This window comes from Medicago sativa, chromosome 4 (genome assembly GCF_051527215.1).
Source record: "Medicago sativa cultivar Bolivia chromosome 4, Bolivia_mono, whole genome shotgun sequence".
In the NCBI taxonomy this organism is placed as follows: domain Eukaryota; kingdom Viridiplantae; phylum Streptophyta; class Magnoliopsida; order Fabales; family Fabaceae; genus Medicago; species Medicago sativa.
In genome coordinates, this window is record NC_140752.1 from 96027248 (window position 1) to 96052192 (window position 24945).

Below are 24945 nucleotides of genomic sequence, written 5' to 3' on the forward strand. Positions count from 1 at the left end.
AGCTTCATCTTGAAGCTTCGTTTTTCTTCTCTTTCTTCTCCTTGCTTCGCTTTGAAGCTTCTTGTTACTCTTCTCTGCGTTTTTCATCGCAGATTCTTTTCTTTTTTGCGTTTTTCACGCTCTTCTTTTTCTCTTTCCTTCTTCTCTGTTCTTCTTCCATGGCGCCTCGCCAAAATTCTCCAGATACTGACTCACCGTTCTACGTGCATCCGAGTGAGAGTCCTACTTCTCTCAACATTTCTCCAAAATTGGATGGATCCAATTATCTTGCATGGAGTCGTTCCATGCAACGAGCTCTTGGCACGAAGAACAAATTGACTTTCATTGATGGATCTACACCTATTCCTGATTATGATGATCTTAATCGACGTGCTTGGGAACGCTGCAATTATCTTCTCCATTCATGGATCTTGAACTCTGTTTCAGAATCCATTGCTCAAACCATTCTGTTCCATGACACTGCAATTTCAGCTTGGGAAGATCTTAAGGAGCGCTTTGCTAAGGTTGATAGGGTTCGTATTTCTTCTTTACGCTCTACAATCAACAATCTTAAGCAAGGTACCAAGTCTGTTTTGGAATATTTTCTTGAGCTTCGTACTCTTTGGGATGAATTGAATTCCCATAGACCTATTCCTACTTGCAATTGCACTCATACTTGTAGAACTGATTCAGTTCGCATTGCAAAACAATATAGAGTTGAGGACCAGATTATGCAATTTTTAACTGGTTTGAATGAGTCCTTTTCTGTTGTTAAGACTCAGATTCTTCTTATGGATCCTTTACCTCCTATAAACAAGGTATATTCCTTAGTGGTTCAGGAAGAGAGTCAGAATTCTTTGCTTCCTACTCCCATTTCTCTTGATGAATCCACAGTTTCTGTTAATGCTTATGATTCCAAGAAGTTTAATGGTAACAAAGGTAAAGGTCCATCTGGTGCTTCTACAAGCAAAGCTGGTGGTAGGTTTTGCACTTTTTGCAACCGGTACAATCACACTATTGAATTCTGTTACTTGAAGCATGGACACCCTAATAGCACTAAGTCCCATAATTCAATCAATGCCACCAATGCTGAGGTTTCTGAAGCTAGTAAACCTTCCTCAACTCCTGATATGGCAGCTACCAGTTCTGGTTTTAGTTTGACACAAGAAAAGTATGATCATCTTGTGACTTTATTACAGCAGGCAAATTTACTCTCTTCAGCATCTCCTCCTTTAGGACCTGTCTCCAATCATATCAATTCCTCCTCATTACTAGGTCCTTCACCTAGCAATGTTTCTCAGACAGGTATACACAGTGTTATTTCTTGTTCTATTAATGCCAATTCTGATTTTTGGCTTCTTGATTCAGGAGCTAATGATCACATATGTTCTTCTTTAACTTCCTTTTCTTCTTTCTACAAAATTAAACCAACAAATGTTAATTTACCAAATGGATCTTCAGTAATAGTTGATCATGCTGGTACTGTCTCTTTTTCTCCACATTTATACTTGACACATGTCTTATACTCTCCAGTTTTCAAACTCAATCTTATCTCAGTTTCAAAAATGTGTGAATCTCTTTCTTGTTTTATGAATTTTTCTTCTAATAGTTGTACTATTCAGGACTTGAATACCAAGAGGATGATTGGTTTGGGTGAGAAGATCAATGGATTATACAAGCTGGTGGTGAATACTTCTGCTTCTAGTCCTTCTTCTCCTCCCAATAACTTTTCCCCCACCCTTTGTAATGTTTCTGTTTCCAATAAAGACACTTTCACTGTTATTCCATCTTCAGCTATTTGGCATTTTAGATTTGGACATCTCTCTAATCAGAGATTGTCTCAGTTGAATCAATTGTATCCCTCTATTACGTGTGATAATAAAGCCACATGTGATATATGCCATTTTGCTAGACATAAAAAATTGTCTTTTGTTCCTAGTCATTCTAAAGCTTCATCTAAATTTGAACTTTTACATTTTGACATTTGGGGTCCTCTTGCCATTTCTTCTGTGCATAATCATAGATATTTTTTAACTATTGTGGATGATTTTAGCAGATTTGTTTGGACTATTTTACTTAAATCAAAATCTGAAGTTTCTCAATATGTTCAAAACTTCATTGTTTCCATTGAAACACAACATCATATCACCCCTAAAACTGTTAGGTCAGATAATGGTCCTGAATTTCTCATTCCTGAATTTTATGCTTCTAAAGGGATCACCCATCAAAGATCTTGTGTTGAAACCCCTCAACAAAATGGTAGGGTAGAGAGAAAACACCAACATATCTTGAATGTTGCTAGAGCCTTATTATTTCAGTCCAAACTTCCCAAACAGTTTTGGTCTTATGCTGTCAATCATGCTACTTTTCTGATTAATAGAGTTTCTACTCCTTTGCTCTCTGGCCTTTCCCCATATCAAGTTTTATATGATTCTTTACCTGATATCAATACCTTTAAAGTTTTTGGTTCTCTTTGTTATGCTTCTACTCTTCAAGCTCATAGATCAAAACTTGATTCTAGAGCTAGAAAATGTGTTTTCTTGGGATACAAGTCAGGCTATAAGGGCTTTGTTCTCTATGATTTGCATACTAGAGAAATTTTCATCTCTAGGCATGTTATTTTTCATGATCATATTTTACCTTATATCAACTCCAAAGTCACTCATTGGGAGTATTTTCCTTCCAAACCTTCATCCATTTCTCCTGATCAGTCTAACACTTCTCCTGCCATCCACCCTTCTTCCTTTGATACTGATTCTCCTGTTACTTCCTCTCCCACCCTCCCTCCTCCTGAGTTGCCTCCTATTCTCAGATCTTCTAGATCCAGGCATCCACCATCACATCTTAAAGACTTTGTCTGCCATACCACCAATCAATCATCTTCTTCTCCTCTCTTTTCTGATTTACTTAGTTACCCTATTACTGACTCTCTTTCATATAATAACTTGTCTAATCAACATCTTCATTTTGTTTTGTCCCTTCAAACCCACACTGAGCCAAAGTCATATGCTGAAGCTAGTAAATTTGACTGTTGGAAGAAAGCCATGGAGACTGAACTTACTGCTCTTGATCAAACTAAAACCTGGAAGATTGTGGATTTACCTCCCAACATTAAACCAATTGGATGCAGATGGGTTTATAAGATTAAACATCATGCAGATGGATCTATTGAGAGATTCAAGGCACGTTTAGTTGCAAAGGGTTTCAATCAAATTGAAGGTTTAGATTACTTTGATACTTTCTCCCCTGTTGCTAAACTCACCACAGTGAGACTTGTCATTGCCTTAGCATCTATTCATCATTGGTTCATACACCAGCTAGATGTTAACAATGCCTTCTTACATGGTGAATTGCAAGAAGATGTGTACATGCAATTACCACCTGGTCTCACAGTCTCTAAGCCTAATCAAGTCTGCAAACTGGTTAAATCCCTTTATGGTTTAAAGCAAGCTTCTAGAAAATGGTATGAGAAGCTCACATCTTTGTTACTAGCTCAAGGGTACAAACATGCTAGTTCAGACCATTCTCTTTTTACAAAGACCTCTGCTACTACATTCACTCTTCTCCTGGTGTATGTAGATGACATTATTTTAGCAGGAAACTCTTTGTCTGAGTTTCAAAACATCAAGTCCACTCTTCATGCTGCTTTTAAAATCAAAGATTTGGGTCAGCTTAAATATTTTTTTAGGCTTGGAAGTGGCTCATTCTCAGCAAGGTATCTCACTTTGTCAGAGAAAATATTGTTTGGACTTGCTTGCTGATTCAGGTCTCACTCACTCCAAGCCTGTATCCACTCCTTCTGATGCTTCAGTCAAACTCCATCATGATTCCAGTCCTCTCTATACTGATGTCTCTGCTTATAGAAGATTGGTTGGCAGACTTTTGTATCTAAACACAACAAGACCTGACATTACCTTTGTTACTCAGCAGTTGAGCCAGTTTCTCACTAAGCCTACTCAAACACATCATTCTGCTGCTATGAGAGTACTCAGGTATCTCAAATCCTGTCCAGGCAAAGGCTTATTTTTTCCTAGAGATTCAGCTCTGCAGCTTTTTGGTTTCTCTGACGCTGACTGGGCTGGTTGCTTGGACTCAAGAAGATCCATCTCTGGTCAATGCTTCTTTCTTGGTCAATCTCTGATTTCTTGGCGCACCAAGAAACAATTGACTGTCTCAAGGTCATCCTCAGAAGCTGAGTATAGGGCACTTGCAGCTGCTACTTGTGAACTCCAATGGCTCCTTTATCTGCTTCAGGATTTGCAAGTTCCAACCACTAAACTGCCTGTTCTCTATTGTGATAACCACAGTGCTTTACATATTGCTGCCAATCCTGTATTTCATGAACGCACAAAGCATCTAGAAATTGACTGTCATATTGTTCGGGACAAGCTTCAAGCTGGCATGATGAAGTTGCTTCCAGTTTCCTCCAAGGCCCAAATAGCAGATTTTTTCACTAAAGCTCTTCTGCCTCAGCCTTTCAGCATTTTATTGTCCAAGTTGAACATGGTAGACATTTACCATCCTTCAACTTGTGGGGGGCTAACACAGCATGCAGATAGTTTAGACAATAACTTGCGTAGCAAGTTATCTTAGTCAATTAGCTTTAGTTAGTTTTCAGTTAGTTACATGAGTTTCTATACTCTATGCCATGTCCCATTGTAATATAGTGCTCCTCTTAGAGGCTATATAAGATGTAACAAACACTCTTTCACAGTTTCAATGAGAACATTATTCATTCATTCTTGCTTTCATAATAAAAAGCCTAAAATAAATAAATAAATGTTCCAAAGTCAAATACCTGCCAAAAATAAAATTTGTAAATTTAAATTACAAATGTCTAAACATAACCATAAACTTGAAAGCGCTCCGACTAAACGACGAGTTTTACAGCACAAATTCTGTCCAAAAGAGAAATAAAAAAAAAAGTTTTACAGCACTAATGCTGTCCAAAAGGAAAATAAAACAAAGTTTAACAGCACAAATGCTGTCCAAGAGAGGGGAATAAAAGTCTTGCAGCACTAACCATGTCAAACAAAATTAGCAGCTTCTGCAAGTTCTTCCTCAAAATGGCTTATCACACTGTAAAGCATCTTCATCTTCTGTAAAGCCTCTTCACTACGTCTCAAATTCACTGTACCTTGGTGAGCAAGAGAAACAGGATCCACATACATGGCAGGATGCATCTTCACCTTCTGCAAAGCATAAAGTTTCAAAAAAAAAAAAAAAATCAGTAGATATTTTCCACATAGCACTTGATTAAAATTTCATCTTTTTGATCTTGTCGACTAGTAGAAGCATTTCTCAATGTTTAGAGATCAAATAAATTAAATCTACAGTGATTCAATGAAGGATCTATTGTGGATTTTGTGAAGAATTACTAGTATAAGGATTAAATACAGTTTGATCTAGAGCATGTATGAATTATTACTTTCCTCTCTTGTATTTTATATCAAGATTCCTATCGTGATCCTTTTCATCATAGATACGCACATCAATTGGTAGTGACTGGATTCTTTGTTTTGCTTCTAATCGATATACAACTCGCATGTACTGTAGGATACTGATAACCAGGCTCAATTGTGCAGTTACAGTTCTTAATGGAAATTTCATAATGCAAATAATATTTTTATCACTTGTTCATAAAGATATAATCTTCTTTTGATATTTGACCATGAGGTGAAGTGCCTAGGGCATAGCTGAAATTGAGAGAGGTCATTTTGTAGACTGGGCCAAAGCAATCATATATCCCGTATATAATAATTGTATTAATCCTTTTTTGAAGGAATTGTATTAATCCTTGTGGGCCAATAGCAAATAACGAGCTGAGATTTTGGAATTTAAGTAAATTATTTTAGGAAAGAAACCGATGGATTGCTAATATATATTTATCACGTAGGCAGAATTAAGTAAGTTGTAATACTAATCATAAAAAAAAAAAAAAAAAGGGGCAACCCAGTGCACTAGAGCTCTCGCATATGCAGGGTCCGGGAAGGGGTCCCACCATTTGGTGTATTGTACGCAGCCTTTACCCTGTTTTACACAAGAGGTTGTTTCCAGGACTTGAACCCGTGACCTTTCAGTCACATGACAACAACTTTACCAGTTGCGCCAAGGTTACCCCTCAAGTTGTAATACTAATCATAAATACAACAAAAAGTGTTGGATCTTGTGTTGGGGGGTCTGCTGCAATAACTTGATCAAGAAGATGATGAAGATGAATACGATGAAGTGTGCACATAAATTCCAAAGATTGTTGTATATCTTGATTGTTTGGGAAGAGGCTGCTGCACTTGAAACCTGAAAAGTTTAATTGTTATGCATGTAAACTCAAAGCGTATGGGGTTGCCATACTAACCTTTAGGTTCGATTCGCCCCACCAATAACTGTATATTGGATGCAATAAGGAATGACCGACGAATCCCCTTCAGGATACTATGAGTTCCTTGACGTGTATTGCACAACCACACCAAGCGTATCTCCTAACAGTATTTTACAGATTTATGGTTCCAGCAATTCACTCATGCATTAGAGAATTGATGGATGATTTAGAGTAAGAGAATGATGAAGAATTATGTTGTTAATGTAACAAAATTCTGTCCAAAATTGTGTGTTGTAGTGTTTTTTTCTCTGTCAAACTAATGCCCAAATGTCAAGCATTTATAATGCATTATATGACCCTTCATATGAGAGAAAACACCCCTTTGATTTGAAACAATGTTATGGTTCATTAAACATCCCTTTGTCAAAGTTTATAATCATATACACTTGAATCAATGCAAAGGTTCATTAAGCACCCCTTTGCCAAATGTTATAATCATATACATTTGAATGAATGCAAATGTTCATTAAGCATCCCTTTGCCAAAGGTTCCAATGTATATGAATGACTCCCATGAAGAGTTACAACTTTTGGTTCTAAAGTGATTCCATTATTTTGGAAATCACCAACAAAAAGTTGACTAGCCAATCATGTGAAACAATCTAAATCTTGTTCAGGATATGAATCGACACAAAAACCTAATGTATAAAATCATTATGCGCATTGAAATTATACCTTGGATGATGATCCAAAATTTGGTTCTGCATGCTTTCTGACCGACAGAACATCTCTTGCCCTCAGCATCTGAACAAAAAAGTCCTGGCCTCCTTTATATTCCTTCCACTTTGATGGTTCTGGTAATGGTTGAGCTAGGGGATCAAACGGATGTTTTGCAATAGTCCTCATCCAGTTTACCATTCCAGATAACGATTCCCGTTTACGTTTGCGAGAATTAAATTCCTTCTCAGAAGTTTCTACACAAGAGGTGGTCAGATCATCCTTAACACCAGTGCAGAAAATTTCATCGTCATTGTCATTACCATTACCGTTAGCATTTTGAACACCCTCGCATTTGATATTTTGGTTTTCAGCGTCCAAAGAATAACCATCACTCTTGTGGTTAACCAAATCAGTACACACTTCAGCATCAAGGCAATTAAGGGAAAACCCATCTGCCATGATCTTTCGACTCCCTACTTCTTGTGTAATATATTTTGAAATTGATCACAATAACAAAGAAGGGAAGGAAATTAAAAACTAGCTTGCCCTTCTGTATATTTTGATAGTACAAACACAACAACAATTTACAGTGAAAACTGATCAAGATACAACGTTTACATATACTGATGAAAGAGTAATGTAACAAGCATCATCAAAATTGACAAAAGGGTGTGAAGGGCAGTGACCATTTGGTATTTTATTAGCAGATTTACTTAATGATCAAAACCTCTAGCTGGAAACTAATACATCAGAAAAATAGTGGTGACAACAAGGAAATGAAGGGTTTCATGAAGGTGCGGCGAGATAGATACAGTTATATTACACAATCGAAGTTGAAACCTGAAAATTATTGATAGTTGATTGTGGTGGTGGTTGTACGAACTGGTGCTGCTGTTGAATTTCAATGCTGCAAATGAAAAAAGTGAGCTGAATATTAGGTAAAATTCAAAAGGATAAGAATACAACACGAAAATAAATGACCAAGGTTGAGAGCATATGAGAATAAAACGCTCCCCTTCTGTCCGGGTATTTCTCTCACCTTCATTTCATTTCCCTTCTTTGAACTCCCTCCCAACAAAAAAAAATTTAGACCTTAAAAACATCAAACATTCGTTGTTGTCGTCCCTTTATACTAGGGTTGTTAATTGGGTGGGCTGGACCTATTTTAATACGGTCCAGTAAAGCCCAAATTGATTAGGTCAAGTCAAACCTACGATAAAAAAAAAGGACCTGAATCCACTGCAGTTGAGAAACCATACAGTTACACGATGTATGTAATCTCGGCCTTTTATTTGAAACTAGACCATTAAGATTACAGATTCATTGAATCATTTGCAAATCATCTCATCCATCAATTTAAAATCGGACGGCCAAGGTGAGTAACGGTGTCAAGCAGTTACGTCACCAAATTCATTTCCTAAACTAAACTTGAGGGGATGTATTGGGTCAGATTTTAAAATGGAAATTAATACATATAACTGCTATGAAATTATAAGCTTTGAAAAATGGCTTATATATATATTGTGATAATATTTTTCAATGATGATAAAGTCTGACCTGGTGCTAATGAAGGTTGACTCGGTTGATAAAGAGTTGACTCGCCCGCAATGTCGTGGGTTCAACTTCCACTGCCAACATGAAGACCTATTTGGTGAGTGATCTCTAAGTACCTTTGATAGCGCTCTTTGAACCTTTAGGCCTCCCCTGACTCTATTGAGCTCCCGGAGCCAAACTCACTTAAACTTTTTCTTTTAAAAATACCTAATATATTTCAGAAGACAATATAAAAATAGGATTACAAATGACAACATTAGAGAGAGAGTTGGGGTAGCAACTATTGTAGAAAAGATGGTGGAAAATAGGCTTAGGTGGCTTGGGCATGTAGAGAGAAGATAAGTAGATTATGTTGTAAGGAGAGTAGATCAGATGGAGGATACTCAAATTACAAGAGGTAGAGCAAGACTTAGAAAAACTATTAGAAAATATTTAGAGATTAATAAGTTGGATCCAACTATGGTTTATGATAGAACATTATGGCGTAATTTGATCCATGTAGTCGACCCCACTTAGTGGGATAAGGCTTGGTTGTTGTTGTTGCTATAAGAATTTGTAATTTTAAACTGGATTTTAAAAAATATAAGGGGGAACCTTGGCGCAACGGTAAAGTTGTTGTCACGTGACTGAAAGGTCACGGGTTCAAGTCCTAGAAACAACCTCTTGTACAAAAACAGGTAAGGTTGCGTACAATACACAAAAAATGGTGGAACCAGGGGCGGAGCCACCTCTTAGTGAGGGTGTGCACCTGCACCCCCAAAGATTGTAAAATTTCAACCACCTATCTCAGTTTATTTGCACCTCAGTTTATTTGCACCTGCACACCCTAGAAAATTTATTATGCACCAGCATGCTGTTTCACTTAGGGATTTTGCACTTATCCAATTATTCTTCTCTCACCTTCTAACGCATAAAGAGGTGCTATGACAAATTTTTCCACTTGTCTTCGGTCAACACTCGAGCTTCTACTTTCTTAAAAGTGTTTAGATTACTTTTCCTCATTTTTTTTATTATATTGTACCACTTCAAATTAAGTTCTCAGAATTAAAATAAAAGTAAATGTAGAACAGATGCATACATGTTCTTCGAGTCACGATCAGGACTATAGCACATGGCCAAGTTCACAGTTTTGCATATTTAATACGGAAAATACTTATATGTTATAAATATTTGGGCACAATATTTCAGCATACACATAACAAAATATATATCATTTTTCTTTAAAAAATATCATTTAATTATTTTAAAATACATATTATTTAATTTTTTCTTATTTTTTATCTTTTCTCAAATATGTGAGTGTACCCTTATATTGTGTCCATCCAAAACTAGTTCATATAATACTCAACAAATCATTTTTGTTTACTTCACTCATTCTCTTTTTTCACTATACCCATTCTAAAATTATTGTGGGGCATCAGTTTGACATATAAAAATGTCTAAAATAAATATCATTTTGCTTTGCTAATTTTATATTAATTATTTATCTAATTATACTTCTAAATTAATATTGTCTACATGCTTTTGAATCATGAAAGACATGAATATTTATGTGCTTACTTTTATTTATATTTGGAAAAAATAGTTTGTGGTTAAGTAAAAAATTATGAAATTATATTAACTTTGTCGTTTAAATTATTTACTCTAAAAACTCTGCACCCCCTGTCCCAGGGTCCTGGGTCCGCCACTAGGGGGAACCCCTTCCCGGACCATGAGTATGCAGGAGCTTTAGTTCACCGTGTTGCCCTTTTTTTATTTTAAAAAGATACGACTCGTAAAAATTTATAAGATTTAAAATGACATTATGACAATAAACAAGGAAGCATTTTTTTTAAGAAAATGTTATTAAGTTAATATTCATGTTTGTTTCTAGGTTTTGAACCCTTAACTTCCTTCTTAAAACTCTTTCAGTGTCCCTTAGAAAAGAAAAAAAAACTCACATTGCATCAACATAAGAATGGTAAATGTTGTGGACAAATCCAATAGAAGGAGACTTTTAAGGATAAGCATCGGGTAGCTCCACTCTTATCTTCCATACACCATATTGATAAGGACCTGCAATGAGTCCCAATAAAAGTGAATGAAATCAACGAGAAGAAGAAAAACCCACTTCAGTTCCACCTTTAAAGTTACAGTTGTCAGTTGTGTTATTTGAACATCAAAATACAGACGCCGTATGTGTTTCTCTGTATTTAGCTTTTACTTTTACAACTTATACATAATTTTGATGTCAAAAAATAATTTCTGTTGGAGTTACGCGGTCACAGATCCTAATGCAATTCATCCTCATTGAGGTAAATGGGCAAACAATTAAGCCACACAATTACAAGACAAACATAATTCATAGGTCAGCTACACTCAATAGCAGCTGTAGCACATTGAATTCAAAACACATACAATCTACAGTAATAGAGGAAGAACATTTCAATTGGCACAAAGAAAAAGTTGCATGAATCATTCAATGATGAAACAAAAAGGGTAAAAACAAATTGATAGAAGGGACGCAAGAAATTTACTGTGTTTAGGGACATGGAATTCAACAAAGAACTCTTGCATGCAATCATTGATCATCTCCACCTTGTAATCAGTCATCAACCTGATTCACAACAACCCAATTACAAAAAGATTACAAATTCAAACAAAAAACTCTGTTTTGAAATCAAAAGAAAAAAAATTCCAAAAACAAAAATGACAGACAGCTTCATCATCAAGTGCATGTCACTGCGTTTACCTTAGGGAAGACATTCTTTCTCTCTCGTTTGTCTTTCTTAGCTGTCTTGTCTTTCGTTAGTTCATAGTCCTCGAACAATATCAATTCCAAACCATACTATTTGTAGGACACTCTCAAACAGTCCTAAAGATTATAGCTTCTTTTAAAAGGATTCTCGTTCTAAAAGATTAAAACTTTCTTTTAAAAAAAAAAAAAACCCAATTATAACAAGTTTCTTTTACAGGATTTTAACAAATTATACAAAGGGTCGTTAACCGGTGTCCTGGGGCACTGGTTAAACATTAAAAAGAAAAAATTATTACCATAAAAAGAAAGGAAACTTTGTTGACTTATTTATGGATTAATTACACAAGTTTCTATGCAATAATTACTATATAAATTTCTTTTTTAGTAACCTTAATCAGTACACCGGGGACACCAGTTAGCATTTTCTTATAGGGTTATGATAGAAGACACCTTTTGTGAAGGTGTCTTTTATCAAGTTACTCTATGAGCATTTGTTAAAAGACACCAACTACTTTTTATGAAGGTGTCTTTTATCAAAGTTATAACTAAAAAAGTGAAAATCACACCTTGAGGTGTGACTTGATAAAAGACACCACACTACTTTTTATGAAGGTGTCTTGTAACATAACCCTTTCTTATATATATAGATTTGGTCTCTAATTAAGTTTATTAACTTACTAACTTCTTTAAAAAAAAAAGTTTCTAAGCTTATTATTAATTTAGTCTCTAGCATATTGTTTGAAAGATTATTATGAGAAAAATTTGACAATACCTTTTTGAAATATTAACAAATTCATGGACCTATTTGAGAGAGTTCTATAAATTAAGAGACTAATTTTTGTGGTTTACTCGAGAAAATTTTCACTTTGGATGATATATTTTTAAAAGAGTTGTGTCGACAACACTCTATCTAACACTCACTTTTTTATATATGTTTGAATCATGGTGGGTCTCACACTTTAAAAATGGGTTCAACTTAAAGTGATGAGACATACGATGATTTTCATCCAATACGAGAGTGAGTGTTGGAAAGAGTGTCCTTATCATTTCTCATTTTTAAAATCCAAAATTTAACCTCTTTTTTCCAAGACTTTACGAACCTCCTCAAAAGATATGAGAGTGACATTAGGGAAACTCGCTTTAGGGTGCAAGGTAAGTCGATGTAGTTGATAGCATTCGAGGTTAGTTACATTTTCATTCATGCGTTGAAGTTGATCGTGTGCTTATGTGGATATGTCTTTCCGTCATATTCATCCATGATTTGGAGTCTGCTTTGGTATTATTCTTTATTAATTTCGTTTGAAAAAGGGAGTTATGTCACGCCTTCCTTTGGTCTTTCCCTCTGCAATGTACCTCGAGACGAGACTTCGATTTCTTCTTCTAAGCGTGTAGTGTCGGTGCAACTATAATAATTGTTTTCTCTAAGAGACGTGTAAGGTCTCATGTTTTTGTTCTTTCATGTCTCAGCTACTCTCCTCTAAAGTTTTTTGATATGAGATTCTAGGTTATTCACAATGGACAGTGTGCGATTGTGACTGATATAACATCATGAATGTGTAACATCATGTCATTGTGACCCTTCAACATGGTTACACCGTGACGTATGAGAGTTTGTTGTGTCTCTCCTTGTGAGTGAATTTAGACATCTTGGTTCTCCATTATTGTCAATAAGACTTCAAGTTTCTCCATTGTTGATGACTTAAATGTGATTGTGATGGCTTGTTGATTTTGAGAACCTTCTAATGGAAGTTGGCTTATGGTTCTCGCCATCGTTTTGATTCTTCATGTCTAGGTAATTGTTTTACCAAGTCCATGGTAGGCATTAATGTTCTTATTTGATGAAACAAACTTTACCAATTTAACAAGGGGTGTATTCTTAACGACAATTTTTGGATCTCTTGCAAACTATTTTATACGCTTCTTTTCCGACGAGAGTACATGCAAAAGGTACTATGTTGCAAAAGTCAAGTATTGTGCGAGCACGTAGCGATAAAGTGAGCATGGAGATCATACTTGAGGGGAAGACCCGCTATGGATAATTTGATTCTCTGATGGCGTACTCCTCTTAGTTTTCGCTTTTGATTTTTTTGGATGTATTTCAATTTGTTAAAGAAAGTAAATTCGAGATTGGTGCTGAAGTTTTTCTTATTTGAATGTGTTCCTTGATTCTAGTAACAACTTGGTGTTTATCTTATAGTTTGTCTGCGTTGAAGGTGGTGGAGCACGTCGTTGCAGCTGAATTCCTGATGTGGAAACGAGATGGTCTCCTGGAGTGGTGCATGGGATAGAGGTTCGTGTTGCATCATTCTTTATGCCGAGGTACTTGCCACTAGACCTCGCTGTTAGGGCTATTTTCTCATTTCAAAGTGGGCTTCTTTATCAACTATCGATAAGATGACTGACCTGGGTCTTTTATGATCATATCATTTTATCATTTTTATTAAATCATTTGTTTTTTCCTATAATATACTCCATCCGTTTCAAAATGAGTGTCGTTTTAGATGTTTACACACATATTAAGAAATGCAATGATTAAAAGAAAGAGAATGGTTATTTTACCAAATTATCCTTATTAACTATTGGTTAGTTTTAAAAGTAATACTTTGGAAGTAGTGTGCAGAGTATTAATTGGAAGGTACAATTGAAAAAGAAAAGTTATTATTGCATTGGAAACTGAAAGTGACATTCATTTTGAAACAATTTTTTTTGGCTAAAGCGACACTCATTTTGAAACGGAGGGAATAATAATTTGTCGACCAACCACCAATATGGTCCCACATCAACGACATGATTTGTCCACATGCCTTTGTGGCATGTGTTGTATCCTCACAAGGCAACTAAATGTTCATTGAAACTTGCACGCTATTCAAACCGGCATAATTAAACTAGAACCCAAAATCTAATGGGCGAGTTTTATCTCCTAAAAAATAAGGGAATTGACAACACAACTTCGGTTGTATTGTGTTTGATTTGTTCATGAAACTCAACAAAATGGAAGGTAAGTAACTAGACAAAAGGTGAAATTTGTGTCCCACACTGATCCACAAGACAAATTTTGTCTTAAGTAATAACTATTTAAAATACTAAAATACCATTTTATTTTCTACTCAAAAAATATTTGCTCTCTCTAGTATTGTAGTAAACATTACATTTTTTTTATATTGTCCATTGTCCAATAAACATCTTTTTAAGATAAAAAGTTGTCTATTACCTTAAAGGTTTGTCTATGAATTCTGCTCTTTACCCAAATGGTTTCGCTCATTCCTAAAGTAAATGACCAAAATGCCCCTGCGTAGTTAACATGCGCAGGGGCATTTTGGTTATTTACTTTGGGAATGAGCGAATCCATTTAGGTAAAGAGCAGAATTCTTTGTCTATTATGTTGTGTACTTACCTTTTACAAATCAAACGGCCCCAATAAACAACATAAATTTTTTTCCAAACTGATAATTCAACAAAGAAGAACTTAGAAGTCACGATCTAGATATAGCTCATTTCTTTGACTTTCATTACTCATTTTAATTATAGGCAGTCTCGTGTTTGTCCAAAATGATAAGCAAAGATGATGCTTAGCTATCAAGATTGAATACTCCAAAAATAGGGATGTTTATGTAGGGAATACATATCAGATATTGATATTATGTGTGGATCGAAAAAAAAAGATATTGATATTATGTGGATACTTCTAGATATGCATCCAAGAAGTATAATTTTTTTTTTTACCAGATACTTATATAATACTTTGCGGATATGAATCCTATAAAAAATGAATGGTATAAAAAATGTGACATAAAATTGTGAAAATTCAACAGAGATAAACATAATTCAATTTAAGCTAGAGTTGTCTCTTGATTAATCAACTTAAAAGTCGTGTTATTTTATGAGTGGTAATAATAAGAGAGTAGTGACTCAATCAATCAACATTAGATAAAACTTGTTTTGAACTCTTTTAATAATGCTTTTGTCGTTATCCTAACACAGGGATGAAAATAATTTATGATCACAATTCACAAATATTATTTTTTGTAAATTAGTGTCTTTATTCATTAATGAAGAATGATCAATGCATATTTCTTTGAAGTATTTTATAACAAATTTTTTGTTAATGTAACATATCATGAATTAAAAAAAAAAAAAAAAATTATCAGGATCATACTCGTACTACAATTTTACATATCCGAGCTTGTAAGATGCTTATGTTTTGGATCTTCATCAAAACTTATCTTTCCACAAAAAACACCTCATAGAAAACAGGGCCCAGCCATCAACGCTGTCAAAACTAAAAATTTTACCTAGATATGGTGACTTTAGTAGAAGTCACAAAAGAACTAGATATGAAAGGTAAGGAAGTATCAAATGATAAAACAACGGTCTCCAAGGTTGAGCACAACGATAACAAGCTGATGAATGCTCTGTAGTAGAACAATGATCATGAAAAGCAAAAAAAAAAAAAAAAGTTATTTTGTTCCTAAGTCAAAGACCTGCCACAAATAAAATTTGTAAATTTAACTTGCAAATATCTAAATAAAACCATAAACTTGAAAGCGCTTCGACTAAACGAATGCTGTTGAAAAGGAAAAACAAAGTTTAACAGCACAAATGCCGTCCAAACGAGGGGAATAAAAGTCTTGCAGCACTAACCATGTCAAACAAAATTAATCTACAAGTTCTTCCTCAAAATGGCTTATCACACTGTCTTGTCTCCTCAAAATCAAAGCATTGTGTGTTCTCTGAACACTCCATGAATTCCATAGATGGATGCTTGATAGCTTTCATCCCGAAACCATAACCAAACGATCCAAATTCAACTTCCTCATTGTTGCAGTCAACAGTCTTCGGAGTCACTCGATTCTGATAGCTTCTTAGTTGAATAAGATATACATTGAAGCAATAGCTCACCATGTCTTTTCTTGTCTTCCTTTGAAAGAAGTATATGGATGGATTGTTCCAAAAAGACTTGTTTTGGGAAGGGATTTTTAACCTCATCACATCCTTAAATCTCTTTTCTTCATCAGCTGTCCATCGAAGTGAAACTTCTTCGCCCATTTTATCAAATCCCAAATGGTAAAATGCAGAACCCAATTCAAGCTTCAGTTTGGTCCTGTTTGCAGCAATATGAAGTCTGACACAGTCAACAGAACCTTGAGCATTGCAGCTACACTTTCCTCGTCTTCCTCTCCCAACAAGATCTGTTTCTGTAGTAGGTTTTGAATCATCTTTAACAGGCCATACCCGTGTGCCTAACCATTTAGAGTCACTCTCATAAACTACACCGGTCCATTGCGGGACTTCTGCTTGGAAAAGACGACCTACATGAACAAGCTTTTCACGAGAATCATCCCAAGATGGCTCAGATTTTTTCTTTTTGGTCACATCTGCTTTGGCAGTTGATTTTTTCTTTTGGATGAAGACATCTGGTTTGACTGAGATAGGCCTCCTTTCACTACGTCTCAATGTCACTCTACCTTGGTGACCAAGGGGAACAGGATTATTATACATGGCAGGATGCATCTTCACCTTCTGTAAAGCATACAGTTTTGGAAAATTCAGCAGATTTTATAAAAATCCATAAAAGTGACTAATGGGATCATGTGAATCAACAGAGTGGCAATAAAAAATAAAAAAACAGAACAAAGATGACCAATGATGTTATTTCAAGTTACTAACCCATTATTCTATATGTACGTTCGAACTACTAAGACGGGAGACTCTACTATCTTTTCTGCAAGGGAGTTACCCCAATTTTTTTCTCTAAACTGTGTTTCTAATCCAAACTAGTCTTCTGTAACCACCCATTTATCGCAACAGTCTCATGTTTACAACACTAAGTTTAGGTTTTTTTGTGATCCCTATCCAAAATAGATACACACATCAATTGGTATTGATTGGATTCTTTGATTTGTTTCTAATCGATATACAACTCACATGTATTCTACTGATAACCAGGCTCAATAGTGCAGTTACAGTTCTTACTGGAAATTTCATAATGCAACTGATCTTTTGCTCACTTGTTCATAAAGATGGAATTTTCTTTTAATGTTTGACCATGATATCTTTCTTATTGTGAAGTGCCTAGGTTAGAGCTGTAATTTTGAGAGTGGTCATTTTATAGACTGGGCCAAAGCTATCCAATCTCCCCTATATTATTATAATTGTATTAACTCTTGTTGACCTATAGCAGTTAGCAAGCTGAGATTTTGGAATTTACATATATTATTTTAGGAAAGAAACCGATAGATTGCGATTATACATTTATTTATTAAACACTGAAATGCTAATCATAAATTACAATCAAAAGTTAAGTAGTCATTCATGTGAAAACAATCTGGTTCAGGATATGAATCGACACAAAATATCCAATGTGCAAAATCATGTATAAAATCATTATGTGCATTGAAATTATACCTTTGAAGATGATCCACTGTTTGGTTCGGCGTGCTTCCTCATCGACAGAACGTCTCTTGCCCTCAGCATCTGAACAAAAAAGTTATGGCCTCCTTTATACTCCTTTCACTATGACGGTTCTGGTAATGTTTGAGCAACAGGATCAAACGGATGTATTGCAATAGCGCTCGTCCAGTTTACCGTTCCAGATAACGATTCCCGTTTACGTTTGCGAGAATTAAAGCTGCAAATGAAAGAATTGAGCTGAATATTAGGAAAAATTCAAAAGGATGAAAAGTACAGCACGAAAATAAACGACAAAGATTGAGAGATTATGAGAATATAACCCTCCTCTTCTCTAAGGTTACATCTCTTACCTTCATTTCATTCTCCTTCTTTGAACTCCCTCCCAACAAAAAAAATTTGACCTAAAAAACATCAAACATTAGTTGTTGTTGTCCCTTTATAATAGGGTTGTTAATTGGGTGGGCTGGACCCATTTTAATACGGCCCGATAAATCCCACATCGATTAGGTAAAGTCAAACCTACGATAAAAAAATGGACTTGAATTCACTGCATTTGAGAAACCATACAGATACACAATGTAGGTAAATTTGACCATTTACTTGAGATCAGACGGTTAAGATTACAGATTCACTGAATCGTTTACAAATTATCTCATCCATCAATTTTAAATCAGATGGTTGAGGTGAGTAACTTTGTCACGCAGTTACTGCGCTGAATCCATTCCCTAATCAAACTTAGGGGGGGTGTATTAGGTCAGATCTTAAAAGATTATTTTGACATATAAGAGTCATATATATTTTGAAGACTATAAAAATATAATGCATTACAAGACTTTGTAATTTTAAAATTGAATTTAAAAGACTATATTAAAAGTTACAAAAGTAAATGAAACTATAATAATAAAATAATGTGTGGATAGAGAAAAGTATAATCAACACAATTTTTTCCTTATATATATACTAGTCATTGTTATGCTGTCGCTAAAAATTTTCAATTATGATAAAGTCTGACCTAGTGCCAATGAAGATTGGCTCAGTTCAGTTGGTAAAGAATTGACACATCCGCAAGGTCATCAGTTCAACTCCCACCGCCAATGTGAGGACCTCTTTGGTTGGTGATCTGCAAACAACTTAGTTAGCGAGCATTGAGGCCTGCCCTGACCCTAGTGAGCCCTCGGAGCTCTAACTCTCTTTAAACTTTTTTCTCATAAAAAAAATAAATACAAATAAAGTCTGACCTGGTTAAGTCAGGTATGCAATAATCAAACTGAGGCGAATGTATTGGGTCAAATCTTGAAAGATGATTTTGACATGAAAACCGTGTATATTTTAAAAGACAATATAAAAATATAATGACTTGTAAGATTGTAATTTTAAACTGGACTTTAAAAGATCTAACTCGTAAAAGTTTAAAAGATTTAAAATGACAATAAACAAGGAATCATTTTTTTTGATAGGAAAATGTTATTAAGTTAGTAGTCATGTTTGTTTCCAGGGTTTGAACCCTAAACTTACTTCTTAAAAATCTTTTGGTGTCCCTTAGAATACAATGAAAAACTCACATTTCATCAACATTAGGATGGTAAACTTTATTAACAGAACCCATAGAAGGAGACTTATAAGGATAAACATCAGGTAGCTCCACTCTTATCTTCCATACACCTTCTTGATATGGACCTGCAATGAGTTGTAATAAAAGTGAGTGATAACAAAGAGAAGAAGATAAAACCACTTCAGTTCGCCCTCTAAAGTCACAATTGTGTTATTTGAGCATCAAAATACAAACACGGTATGCGACGCTTTATATGCTCAACTCTATCACTCTCTTAACTTTTTACCTTCTGCAACTTACGCACATGTCATAAATAAACACAAATGAAAGTACGCTTATTCGACATCAAAATTTTGATGTATAAAAATAATTTCTCTTGGAGTAAACAGTCATAGATCCTAATGCAATTCATCCTCATTGAGGAAAATGAGCAAACAAGTAAGCTACACAGTTACAAGACATAATCCAAACAGACAACATCACACGTTTAATTCAGACATATACAATCTATAGTACTAAAGGAAGACATTTCAATTGGCACAAAGAAAAAGTTGTATCAATTATAATCAATGATGAAACAAAAGGGGGGGAAAATTGATAGAAACTTACTGTGTTTTGGGCAATGGAATTCAAGAAAGAATTGTTGCATGCCATCATTGATCATCTCGACTTTGTAATCAATCATCATCCTGATTCACAGCAACCCAATCACAAAAAGATTACAAATTCATAAAGAAAGGAAAAAAAATCAATTTTAGTTTCAGATATCTTCATCAAATCCATGTCACGGCGTTTACCTTGGGGAAGACATTCTTGCTCTTCTCTTTCGTTGGTGTTTGTTTTGTCCTTTGTTATTAGTAAACATGGAATATAACTAGATCAAATGAAAAACTTTTCTTTTCGGCGATTTACATGTATTCTTTAAAATTTAACAGATATGTTGTTTCCTTTTTTAAATTTAACAGATATTCTTTAAAATTTAACAATGTTGTTTCGGCGATATATACATGAATTTTACATTTTTAAATTGCTCATTTTTTTCTATGAAAGTCTTGTTTCCTTTAGTTTGACTATTCGTTGTAAAAAAGCTAATATGTTTGTTAAACTTGTAACATTTCAGACAAACACGAGTCTTTTTAGCGTGTTTTGTCCTCACTCACACGCTTACCGATAGGTCACCTATCCAAAAATTACTCCAAGTCAAACACGCTTAACTGTAGAGTTCTTGTGGAATGGGCTACCAAAAAGAAGATGCATCTGGTTGATATAGATAGTACCAAATAATTCTTATAAGCTTTCCTTCAACCATGTAGTCACATACCTGCACGGCCTCGGGATCCATCTCATTCTGGTGTGATTCGGTTCGTCTAAAAGTTGTCGGGAGCCGCTCATTGTCGTGTCTTGTGCACCGACGACCATTCACCATCCTCGTCAGCCTTGGGTGTTACATGTGACATGACACTAAAAACAATATTTTGTTATTCGAGCGTGTTATAACATTGTTATTTTCATCTTCATCAGTTAGAAATCAAGGCTAGACTATCCCCGTGGGCATAACTCTGTTGATATGAGCATTACATTATATATACTGGGGTCAGGATTCGAACTCCAGATTTTACCAATTATTCAACTTAAAAAGGTGAATTTCTAGTCATTAAGCTAATTGACGGTAAACAAAAAAAAAATAAAGGTTTGGCAAGAATAGAGGGAGAAAATGGGGAAATTTTGAAAACCCTAGACAAGAAGGTAGATTCTGATCTTGCAATTGTTGACCTGTTGATTATTGTGCAATAACATAGGGCAATAGTACTTTTAATTCGAACTTTATTTTTACCTCGACCGTATTTCGTACCTATTGGATAAACTGAAATTCGCCCAAATGACTGAGGGCAAAGGTACCTTTAAGGGCAACCCGGTGCACTAGAGCTCCCGCATATGCAGGGTCCGGGAAGGGGTCCCGCCATTCGGTGTATTGTACGCAGCCTTACCCTGTTTTACACAAGAGGATGTTTCCAGGACTTGAACCCGTGACCTTTCAGTCACATGACAACAACTTTACCAGTTGCGCCAAGGTTACCCCTCATGACAACAACTTTCAGTCACATGAGGGCAAAGGTACCTTTAATTCTGTAAATTGATGTCACAAAGGTCTAAAAGAGAATAATCTTTAAATTACAAGGTTAAAATAAATAAAAAATTGCAAGGGGTAAATCGAAATTCAGTCAAATGGTAAGGGGCAAAAGTGCATTTAACTATTTAATTAAATGTTATATTGTGATCCCTCTCTTGTCTTGGTTAGGGTTTAGATTTTGACCATATAATATATTTTTGTTTAGCTTTTGAAGATATTTTGAAGTTGTGAATTAAAAAAGGAGATGAAATACGATGAAGTTAAAGAAATGTGGTGCAAAATGGGTGAAGACTTGAAGGTTCTAAGTGATGACGGAGGAATAGTTGAAATGGTATATTGAGTATTACTTTTTCCACCCTATAGATTTCTCGCGCGCCCTATTTTTTTCTCCAAAAATACACCTGTCCGGATTTTGTTTTCCGAATTACATTGTTAGGATTTTCCGGATTTTAAAATCCGAAATGCTCCTTTTCCATAACTTTTTTATTTTAGCCTTTCAAATTCGTAAAATAAAATGCAAATAAACATAAAAAAAAAAAAAGAATTAAAAAGAACACAAAGATAAAAAGAAATCATTTTATTAATATATGAATAATAATTACAATAATGTTGAAGCATTTTAAACTTATTACATAAGAACCTAAAACTATTTCTAATCTCCTAAGATCTTAAAACAAGCTCATTTTATTAATATATATAAAAATAAAAAAAACCACCAGAAAACCTGTCTCCCTGGAGTAATGCTAAATCTAACTTTACTCCAAGAAGGTTTGTCAAATTGGGGGGGGGGGGGGGGGGGGGGGGTCTACTTAGGTAAGGTTTGTTTTCAGGGTGAAAGAGACCTTGATGGTCAACCTGACACCCAGACAAACTGTGCTTCGTTTTAACGCGTTGCCTTCCCCGTTGACTGGTCATATAACCCCTGAGTTTTCAAAGTAGCCTCGTTTTATGAAAATCCAACGATGAAAACACATTGTGAAGAAGGAAGAGGAGGATAAAGTGTGATGGTGTGAAGAAATGTGAAAGTTTGGATGTTATTTATAGGAAAACAAATTGCCTAGCCATTAATTTTGGTCAAAAACGTGTTCAGAGGAGTTTTACCAGCCATTAATGCTGGTAAAAACCTTTGAAAACGTGTTTCTTGTGGTGCAGACCACCGACCAAAACAAACTGGTGCAGTTTAGATTTCATAATCCGGACAAATCTAATGGTTTCCGGATTATGTAATCCAAATTTTTACAATATTGGGGCAAACTGAAGGAAGTTGCGCACCTTCTGTGGGGTGAGGGACATTCGGGATTTTATAATCCGGACAACGTTCATGTAGTCCGGAATATAAAATTCGTAACCCCTCAGTTTATTTTGGCCGGTGCCGTTTCACCAAAGATTTGGCCGGTTAGTGGAGCCATTAATGCATTTTTGGAGGTTAACATTTAAAAAACGTCTTTATTGAATGAACTTATGACCTTGGACTTGTTTAAGGCTATAAAAAGACTCGGATCTTCAACAATTTCCTTCATTCTTCACTTCACATCCTTTCTTACATTTTCTTTAAAAAAAATTAGTTTTTTAGGTGTGTCTGTGGTCTCGTGGTCATTGTTGACCGTTCATATGACCCCTGCAATTGCATTGCAGCTTATGTGGGGGTTATATAACGATCAACAGAGACCCTTGACATCAAAGAAAGACACAAAATTGCATATCGTTTTTGTCCGGATTTTAGTTTCCGGAAACGCTAATAATCTGGTTTGGATTTTATTTTCCGGACCAGGGGTAATTTTGGAATTTTTACAGGGCGCATGAGAACACAGTAGGGTGAGAAAAGTAACACTCTGGTATATTTGGCCAAAGCCAATGACAAGGATAACATGCCCAACCTGCAACACAGACCCAAAATGTATCACTAGCCCAACCTGCAACATATATCCATAATGCATCTACTTCAACTGCTGCAAATGTTAAATATTCATCTGCTAAAACTACTAAGAAGGCCAAAACAACATGTGTTGCAACTGCTAAATTTGCAATCCTCCAATCCGCATTCTAGCTCAATCCAGGTGGAAGTGAAAAGCAACAATAACCTACAAAAATTAGGAAAGTTGGCACTTCATCCCAGCCCACACAAAATGCAACAAAATCAAACAAAAACATTGTCTTTGTTCAAGGAAGTTCAAACTTCTACAATATCAGCAAGGACAAAGATACAGACAAGGAAACCAAAATCTTAGATTTAGCATTATTTTGAGTACCTTAATATGATTAACTCTCAATGGATGTAATTTTACTTTGAATGCTTTTGGTAATCAACTCTAGATGTCTGATATTTCTTTTATGTTTGATGATTTTGTGGTATTAACTATGGTTGTAATCTTACCTTTTGTTGGTATCTATGAATGGTGATATTTGGTTTGGTTATCTATATTTGTTATTTTGAATGCCTATATTTGGTTGATTCAACATCTCATTTGATTTCAAAAGGTTTAAACATCTCATTTGTATGAGTAACACAATTAAGACCAAAATTTGTATTAGTAAAATAAAGAACAAATCATTAACTTCAACATCTAATTTCATTAACTTTAACATCACCGATTACATAAACTTCAACACATTACATAAACCCAAGTGATAAAATAATAGACAAATCGCAACACATTAATGATCAATACATTACATAACTTAACTCAAAAACATCTTCAACATGTTACATCATCACTTTAGACTATTAATGATCAAACCTATTATTGTGATGACACGAGTCAAAGCTAACAACACACAAGTAAAACCAACCAAGTTGCAGCTTAACACTTTGTGTTTGTGTTTTATTGTTTGCAGCTTAACACTTTGCGTTTGTGTCATATCTTTGAACAACATTATTGCATTTCTTAATACGTGTGTAACAACCTTAAACGACATTCATTTTGAAACAGTGGAAGTATAAAACAACTAGACCGATTAAACCCAACTACCTCACCATACAATTTACTGGGTTCCACTCCCACTCGTAGAACACACACGTAGACGAAGTACCTCTACCAAGGGCACAATGCCACGACAACACCTTAATGTTCTCTACCACATCCGCCGCCGATAGAACCTTATTATTGAAATAGTTGTTTCTTGCCTTCCAAATTGACCACAGAATTACATGCCATACAAGGGACAAACTAAGCTTTTTTACCCTTCCCCTCTCCAATAACTAAGGGTTAAGAAAAAGATAAAAAAGATCCTGGTTGCTTTATTAGGTATATTCACAATTTTCCTTTTATGAGCAGTTGTAACTCGTTTCTCACGGTCATAGAAATACAAACAACTGGTCAATGGAAAGTTAAAATGCAGATGTTGGTGGTGACTAATGGTAGAAGGTGAGAGGCAGTAGGGATAGGACTGGAGAAGGGAGGAAATCCCCCAAAGATAAGGAAAGGAAAGTTGCTATCAAGAGGGTTCCACGTGGTAATGCCAAAGAGGCTAGGTTCCCACAATGTGCTAACTCAGTTGGGAAATAAACACACATTTAGGGTCTCAGACTCAAATAGGATTACC

The 24945-nt window shown here is 35.2% G+C and overlaps 2 protein-coding genes across 7 annotated transcripts; both read right to left on the bottom strand.

Annotated features, from left to right (window-relative positions):
• Positions 1 to 4735: 4735 nt before the first annotated feature.
• On the bottom strand, positions 4736 to 11452 carry LOC146934203 (uncharacterized). 5 transcript variants are annotated; one of them, XM_085706071.1, is made up of 7 exons: positions 11303 to 11446; positions 11088 to 11167; positions 10512 to 10626; positions 8575 to 8778; positions 7858 to 7924; positions 7033 to 7511; positions 4736 to 5171 (listed from the first exon to the last, which is right to left on the bottom strand). In XM_085706071.1, the coding sequence occupies exons 6-7, from the start codon at positions 7474 to 7476 to the stop codon at positions 5007 to 5009; spliced, it is 609 nt and encodes a 202-aa protein (XP_085562197.1). In that variant the 5' UTR covers positions 7477 to 7511; positions 7858 to 7924; positions 8575 to 8778; positions 10512 to 10626; positions 11088 to 11167; positions 11303 to 11446; the 3' UTR covers positions 4736 to 5006. The 5 variants fall into 5 exon arrangements, with proteins under 5 accessions (XP_085562197.1, XP_085562195.1, XP_085562198.1 ...); XM_085706069.1 differs by having other exon boundaries at positions 7033 to 7924; positions 11303 to 11452; XM_085706072.1 differs by lacking the exon at positions 8575 to 8778 and having other exon boundaries at positions 7033 to 7924.
• A 4162-nt stretch (positions 11453 to 15614) lies between these two features.
• On the bottom strand, positions 15615 to 19275 carry LOC146934204 (AT-rich interactive domain-containing protein 2-like). Of its 2 annotated transcripts, XM_085706068.1 has the most exons (5): positions 18732 to 19275; positions 18070 to 18120; positions 17714 to 17936; positions 15950 to 16828; positions 15615 to 15720 (listed from the first exon to the last, which is right to left on the bottom strand). In XM_085706068.1, the coding sequence occupies exons 3-4, from the start codon at positions 17780 to 17782 to the stop codon at positions 15983 to 15985; spliced, it is 915 nt and encodes a 304-aa protein (XP_085562194.1). In that variant the 5' UTR covers positions 17783 to 17936; positions 18070 to 18120; positions 18732 to 19275; the 3' UTR covers positions 15615 to 15720; positions 15950 to 15982. The 2 variants fall into 2 exon arrangements, with proteins under 2 accessions (XP_085562194.1, XP_085562193.1); XM_085706067.1 differs by lacking the exon at positions 15615 to 15720 and having other exon boundaries at positions 15791 to 16828; positions 18732 to 19272.
• Positions 19276 to 24945: the final 5670 nt, after the last annotated feature.

Excerpts from the sequence above, each read along its gene's own strand:
- LOC146934203 (XM_085706069.1), bottom strand. The coding sequence starts at position 7,476 with ATGGCAGATGGGTTTTCCCTTAATTGCCTTGATGCTGAAGTGTGTACT. Across the intron at positions 5,172-7,032 it reads ATTTTGGATCATCATCCAAG|AAGGTGAAGATGCATCCTGC; the intron begins GTATAATTTCAA and ends TATGCTTTGCAG.
- LOC146934204 (XM_085706068.1), bottom strand. The coding sequence starts at position 17,782 with ATGCTGAGGGCAAGAGACGTTCTGTCGATGAGGAAGCACGCCGAACCA. Across the intron at positions 16,829-17,713 it reads ACAGTGGATCATCTTCAAAG|AAGGTGAAGATGCATCCTGC; the intron begins GTATAATTTCAA and ends TATGCTTTACAG.